Source organism: Cupressus sempervirens, chromosome 4, assembly GCF_028749045.1.
Source record: "Cupressus sempervirens isolate cs-2001-9-10 chromosome 4, ASM2874904v1, whole genome shotgun sequence".
NCBI lineage: Eukaryota > Viridiplantae > Streptophyta > Pinopsida > Cupressales > Cupressaceae > Cupressus > Cupressus sempervirens.
Genome location: NC_143121.1, coordinates 602,680,809 through 602,688,528, shown reverse-complemented (window position 1 = coordinate 602,688,528; position 7,720 = coordinate 602,680,809). Strand labels below are relative to the sequence as shown.

Here is a 7,720-nt window from a genome sequence, read left to right as displayed (position 1 = left end):
AAAAAACAAGACGATGCAAGACGCGAATGGCCATTTAAACATACAGTAAACACCCCAAAAACACGCTGCAAATCAGATCGAAATAAAGAAAAATATAATTTTCCATGTGTGGTTCTAGGTAATTGAGGATGTGTCTTCCCTTGATATTCGTCGTGGGAGAATGTCCTTTTCTCTTTTCGTTGCCTCCGACTCTCCCCTTTCCTTCCTGCTAAAGGGAACGAAAGAAGGGAAGTAATAAACATGGGTCGGCGAATGCACTCATCACAAACATTGGCGATCGCAATTGCGCGCTCTCCGCATCTTCGTTTTCATGGCTTCATCAGCAATCTGTAATTAAATGCCTTGCTTTTCTCCTCGCGTTTTTGTTTCTCCCAGATGGGCGCAGAAGAGCAATTGAATAAGGAAATGGCAGACACAGTAGCTCCTTGGGAACTCAGAGACCTGGAGCAGCGCATGAACAAATTGCTCGCGCCACAGCCCGCCGGAGCTGAAGCGATCGAGTCCCTCCAAGAAGAGAGTGCTAGGGTTTCATCTTCTCCTGCTAATGAGGGTTTGGGTGATGTTATGAACCAGGTAGATCAGTTTCTCAGAGATGCGCTTCAGAATCCTAGAGAGCGGTTGACTAGTGAGTGCCTGTTTCTTTTTGCCCCATTCACATTTAGGGTTTTTAATTTTAATTTTTTTTTGATTTCTTTGTAAATGGATTTGCGCGGTGGGGTTAAATCGCCGGTGAATAGTGGGGCTTGTGATGTGTAACCCAGCGGAATTCAACTCGACAGCTTGTGTTTTATTTTTGTGAATGGTTTGTTTAAAGCGTAACCCTATTTTTTATATTAAAATTTACGTTCAATTGTGTATGTGGATGCACGGGCAGTCGAAATTGTTAATAGATGTTGTTGTGTATTATGCAATTCTGTGTAAATCACCATTTAAACTTACCGGGGACAATTTTGTAGCTCGTTAGGTAAAGGGTATTAGGTTTTGGTTTTTAATATCGTAGGCGATGGTATGTGCTTTTTTTTTTTTTTTTTCGATAAATATTGGATGAGTGCTCTAGCGTGTGAAGTGATGTTTGATCACACACACTCTTAATATTTCTAAAAATGGGTTATCCTGGAATGTACTCCATTGCCGTCGTACCACAACCTCACGGTTTCTCGACTAGCTTTTTGGTTGTACTTCTTTAACGAATCCCGTAACCCATTATTTTCATATCTCATTTGTGCGATGAGGAATCCTTCTGTTTCATTTATATGGGTTTGTCTTTTTATCTATGCAGAATTTACTTGAAACATATGGCTCTAGATCTACATGTTTGTTTTCTTTGGCTTGATAAGATTTGGGTGTGTGTATGGGTTGACTTTAGCATATTCTGGGGTAGTCTTGATCCACATTTTATATTTTTGTAATCATGGTTCGTGCTTGCAATGCACCCATTAACATTTTCAGTGCAACCATGCCACATGCCTGGTGGTGCTATGGGTTACTGGATTTGGCAATCTTTTTATAATGCATAACCTAGAATCCTTTTAGCATGATATTTGCATTAAATATATTTGTAATTACACTCAAACCTCAGGTTTTGAACCTAAGTTGACATGCAATTATAATGCATGTTTTTATGTTGTTTAAAGATGGGTTGCATCTGAATATCCCATAATTGTTACACCAAACTTGTGATGGAGTTATTGGCTGCCCTATCACAAATGAAGGTGTTGAACAGCGACCACTTTCCTATAGTTACTTTCTATGACCTTTACTCTGATACCTTGTGGATAATGTACATTGTTTTTCTCTAACAAAAAATGATGTGTTCTCTCAATAATAAAGTATGATTAAAAGCTACAGTTTGATGGATAAAAGTATTTGCTTGCTTTTTAGTTGCCTCTTGTATGAAATTGTAATTTATAACTATCCAAATAAGGGTTTTAACTTTTAAGCCAACAATGTAATTTATAGTTAGCTATCAAGGGTTTCAAAATCAAAAGAAATTATGACTAAGAAAGTGCAGAGGTAAGTAGAAAAATAAAATACAGAAATACAGAGGATAAGGGGAATGGAGAATCATATTTTTAGGGTATGATTTTTGCTGCAAATATTTGTGGGTTACAGACATGGCGACCAGGTGGCCACTGCACGTTGGTATGTAAGGCCCCTCCATAGTGCAATGCACTCTTTTTGCATATTTACATTTTAATGCTCATTCCCTTACTCTTTATTAATTAAATTAACATCACTACTCAAAAGTCTTATTTTACTTGTTATTAGATTTTAGGATGTGTGATTCAGATTTTATTTTTGAGGAGGTTGTTTCACTAAGTTTCATTGTGGGGCCTTAATTGATTTTACATATGTATGCTCTTTATTCATTTAAAAAATTTGCCTTCTCCACTCAACTTGTATGGCCAGATTAACTTTTTTTGCATGTTGACCTAATGTCTGTTCTCACTAAGGGTTAAATTTGATTGTTCTATGTGGATATCAACACAATTCCCAAAAAAGAGTAGACCATATACAGTAAATATGTATCATTAGATTAGTGTATAAACATAGTTTAGATTTAACTTTATTTTCATTTCAAATAAATAATCTTTATAATATAGCATATTACTGGCATAGATATCTTAAATATGTATTTCCAAAACATGCTGAGAGCTATTAGTCACCAGGGACTTGTATTGGATTTATCGCATATGTTTGACAGGCACCTCAAGAGTGATGTCGCTAGATGTCTTTAAAAACAGATGTATTTAAATTGTCTATGCTAGTTTTGAGAAAAAAAGGGTTTAAGTACTATAATCATGACCTCAAATCAAAAAATTTCAGGTCTTGATGCTCAGGAAAGAGCAGAGCATCACATAAAGGATTAAATGATGCAACTTCTTTTTCAATTTTACTTATAGATTAATAGTAAATACAGACTGATTAAAGGGTAAACTTTCTAGAGTGTTAAAGCCATGATCTTCTCGCCCTGTGGGTTTACAATTGATTTTGGTATGCCATTGGGTTTTGTGTACTTTGCCTTTGCAAACTAAACCTTACATGAGTGTTAATGGGTGAGCCTACGTTTTTTGTTAAATACTACTTATTTATTAGTCAGATCAATTCTTAAATTGCATTGTTTATCATTTTTTAAAAATCTGTAAATGTGGCAGAACTGAAAAGTTAATGTTGTGTTTTTGCCAGTTTTACGAATGGAGCAACAAGTTGAAAAGTTTATACAAAATGCCAGCCAGCAGCAACTTGAGTTTGAACAGTTACCAACTTCCTATCTTAGGCTTGTTGCTCATCGTGTTGCTCAGCACTATGGTTTGCAGTCTATGGTAGTTGTTGATGGAAATTCAGCAGATGGATCTGGTACAAGGATTATTGCCCGAAAGACATTCAAAATTGGGTACCCAGTTATTCGTTTAGCTGATATTCCCGTGAATCTACCTCAGGATGAAAAGACAAATGTTGTTAAGTTTGAAATTAAGCAAAGGATGCAGAAAGGTTCTCATAGAGATGGTATTAATGGTAGTTCTTCCAAGTTCAATTTTGGTAAAAGTGTAGAGGAAAGGAAAGAAGACTATATTAAGGCAAGAGCACGAATTTTTAATGATACCGGCTCAGGGGATTTAGGAACATCAGATGAAGATGATTTTGCTTCAGCAGATTATGAGCAGTGCTATTCCCTGAGAGTTCCAAGTCCCGAGGGAAAGCATACCAAAGATCAACTTCAAAATATTCATACAAAAGTCTTGACTGATTGTTCCTCTGGAGCGGGTTTGACTAGTACTTCTAAAGGAGACGGGGAGCCTTCTAGTAGGGTAAAATCTAACAACAATAGAGTAGCTATATTTCGAGATCGTGAGAAAGATCGGAAAGACCCGGAATTTGACCGAAGTTATGATAGGTGAGAAGAAATTGTTGCAATTTCTAGTACATTGTTAATTTGTTAATAATTGTTCTAGGAAATGTTATAAATAAATCAGTGTGATTTTATCTCCAATAGCAGGATCATGTCATAATGATCTGGCCATTTGTTGTTGAAACCTCTGCAGGTACAATCAACGACATGAACCTGGGTTTGGCTTAAACTTAGGACCATTCAATATGCAGGCGTTGTATCCTCCAATTGTTAATTGTAGCACTGAATTTCCTCAGTTAGGGGCAACACACAGAGCACAGGTTCATATGGAACCACAGGCACATCCACTCCAACCACATACCCTTGGTCCATGGGTAGCTCCTCCAAATACAATGGGCTATGTTCCTCCAGATGCTATGATGAGGCCTTTCAATCCTGGTCACATGGGTGCACATTCTGCATCTGCTGTGTATTTACAATCTACACAATTTGCTTGTCCAAATCCCACAATGCGCTATATGCATCCTCATGAATGGTTCCAGCAGCCTTTTGCTCGTGTATGGATGTTATAGCACATGCTCATGGTTTAATTCTTTAATTTTTTATTACTTATTTATTGCAGTTTGCACATATTCCCTGATTAATTGATTTGTTTTCCTTCTCAGCCTCATCTTCAGCAGCAGCCTGAAGCATGTTATGGCCAAGCCCGGCGCCACTAAGGCTCTGGGACCTGCCTGCACCTGTCAACTGTTCATGAAGAAAATAGAAATGCTTTGAAGGATTGACTTAAGATACTGTCATAGACTTCAGTTTTTACTGCAGTTTGGCATGGCAATGCAGGCAGAAATGGAGGGGCATTATGGAAAATGCATTCAAATATATTTGACTTTGAGCCTACTACTTAGTACAAGGTAGGGACTTTCCTGCTAATCTATTACTCTGGTTCCCTTCAGTTCAAATATGTTGGGGCATTGTATTCTGAAGGTGATGCTGTCGACCATAGATTGCTAATATGGTTTAGGATAATATGAAATCACGTAATTTTAGTTAGATGACAATTTCTTTGTTACATTTCTGGATTGTTAGTGTACATTACTGAATTTGGTAAATTAATCTTCGTTTGTATGTTAGATTTAAAATGTTATGGATTCTCTTATGAGGACCGATTTTTCGTCCATGATTCACAGACAGTCTAGGAAATTTCAATGATGCCTGGTAATAACTTTAGAAATGAATAGTTGACTTGACAGGCATGTTTTTGAAACTCCTAGTAAATGTGAATATTGATTTCCAGTTACCATACTAACAGGGGTCAATCATGATTTCTAATAGTTTGAATGGATTTTAGCTAGATTGGGTTATAAACAATGTCTTTTTCCATATTTGAACTTCTTGCTGCTACTTGTTCTTGTATTTCAGGTAAGAAATCCATCACAGAAATTAAATTACAACGCTAGTGATTATTGTAATAGAAAATTTAAATTCATAACCTGCTTATCAGGGGAGCTATCAGACTAGAAATTGTTTCAGAAAATATGTCTGTATGAAAACATGTATGGCTAGTTGATGCTTTTTTAAGTGGAGATTTCATTGTTTTCAAGCCTGCATTTGAATTGTTTCTACCTGACACAATGTAAAAGTGTTAGAAACATTTATTTTTTCCTTCTTCTCTATGTATAATACACTTAAATTTAGTGGACTAAATATTTATTATGGTTGTGTTTACTAAGCACTGGACTTGAACGCTAATGATAGTCAATAAAAATGTTGATTAGTTTATTGTGAAGATTTGACATTCTGCTTGTTTATAATTTGAAAAGATTGTCATTCTAAAACCTTAAGCATAATATAGGAGTGAGATGCATAGCTTTGAGGAGAGAACAAAGTTTTGTTTATTTCCTCTAGCGTCAAAGTTCCTTGCCTTAATGAAATGAACTTTGTAAGTTTGTAATAGGACTTTATTTAATATTATTCTCTGCATAGACCGCACCCAGGATTCTGTTTGATAGCCCATATTTAGGTTTTTAAAATTTTTTGCTTTAAGAATGGTGTAGTCAAGACATGTTCAGTGCTCAATGCCATACTCATTTGAATTCTCTAGTGATTGTAAAGTTATATGAAATCTTAAAATATGCATTCAGTGCATTCTAATGCAGTAAAGAAGCCAGAGTAATATAGACTATTAATTCTATATCTTGTTCCTTTATGCCCTAGAGGAATGAGATCTTAATCACTCATTTACAGGTTGATATCTAAAGCAAACTACAAATCTTTCTAATTATATTTTTGCATTTCAATATGACAGGAATTGAATATTCGATTTGTTTATTTAATCCTTCTAAACTATAAGTGTTTGAATATTTTATGGGATAAGGAACTGGATTATCTGCTCGTCATATAGGGCAAGGCAAGATAAATGCAAGTTGTGAGCATCTTAAGCACTTCTAGTAATGCAAATCAGTGTACTTTGCTGTTGGATTATTCAGTAAGCATATTGACTATAGATCCTGAGTGTCAGTCCTTATTGACAATCAGCATTGACCATAGATATATTTATAGAAAGGCAAATTAATTTGACAGTACCAGGTTAGGTCATGCTGCCCTTATTTTATCTTGGTTTGCTAAAATTCTAATTGGGGAATGGTATTTATCATGCTAGTATTGCTTGTATGTTAGTTATGTTAGACCATGGAATGAAGTATGCTAATAAAGATATGGAAACAAAAGGAGAGTTCTCTTCATGTAAGGTCTCTTTGTCCTCCAAATATGCCTCCACTAATTTTTATCTTGTGATCAAAGACATTGTTGCCATGATTAGTAGAGTTTTTAGCATGAAAGTAATATAATGCTATTGTATGACAAGACATAGGTTCTCCTTCATTAGTTTGTAGTTTCACTATAGACTTATTACATCAGTGAGTTCAACACTACATGTGACCAACTCGAAAAGGCATACATAGAAGCCAACATTTCTTGGAAAGCTAAAACTCTTATTGCCCAGCTTAGAACCAATTTTCAACAGCTCAGATGTGAAACCGGACGATGAAAGAGGCCAAAATTGCCTTGGGAAGAGAGAGTTTGCACATTTTGCATTTCTGGGAAGGTGGAAAGTGTACACCATTTTATTTTTGAATGTGATGCATATAAGGACAGCAGGGTCAAATTCACGGATATTATATCTCATAGCTCTTGGTACAACTTATTCAGCGAAGAGAACATTGAGCAGCTAGGTGGGCTCATCACCAGTTTGCACAAAAAAACTACTTAACTTTTAAAGTCGGTTTAGTGGGAAGACTGTCCCATAGGCTATGTTTAGTCTTGTGGAAGTTAACAATTCATCTATCTATCTATTTATGCATGTATTTACTGTGGCTAGAGTAAAAGATCGTGGAGCTGTTGATTTATCTGTAGCAAGAATAAGTGTGACAAAGTGGTCAACTGTGATTTCTTGGGTTGAAGCTATGATTATTCATTATGTTGGTTTGATAAAATTTAGAAGATATCTGTCTAAGGGTAATTGAATTGGTTAGTTAAACTACTTTTGTTCTTTTAAACGAGTTTTGTTACTCCCATGTGTAAAAGAAATTAAATGAGTATGCAGGTCTCCTTGTTAATCATGTTAGCGAGTTGAAGAACAAAGGGCTCCATTATTTGGAGGGTAGATTGTGGGGATTAGAAGTGAATTACAGAAGGTTGTGATGGTTGAGATGTGTAGATTAAAAGATATGGAACAAGAATTGACAACTTTACGTCATGATTATGTATGCAAGGGAAATATTGACAAGAGGTGGAGACATGTAATGCATGTTGCAAAGGGTCTGAATGTTGGGGTGGAAAGCTAAATGTAATCTTGACTGTGGAATGAAGTAT

General features: G+C 35.8%; 1 protein-coding gene across 1 annotated transcript; it reads left to right on the top strand.

Moving 5' to 3' along the window:
- Positions 1-263: 263 nt before the first annotated feature.
- On the top strand, positions 264-5,025 carry LOC149562662 (uncharacterized). The gene is made up of 4 exons (XM_089826118.1): positions 264-625; positions 3,187-3,895; positions 4,044-4,407; positions 4,516-5,025. The coding sequence occupies exons 1-4, from the start codon at positions 376-378 to the stop codon at positions 4,567-4,569; spliced, it is 1,377 nt and encodes a 458-aa protein (XP_089682244.1). The 5' UTR covers positions 264-375; the 3' UTR covers positions 4,570-5,025.
- The last annotated feature ends 2,695 nt before the right edge of the window (positions 5,026-7,720 follow it).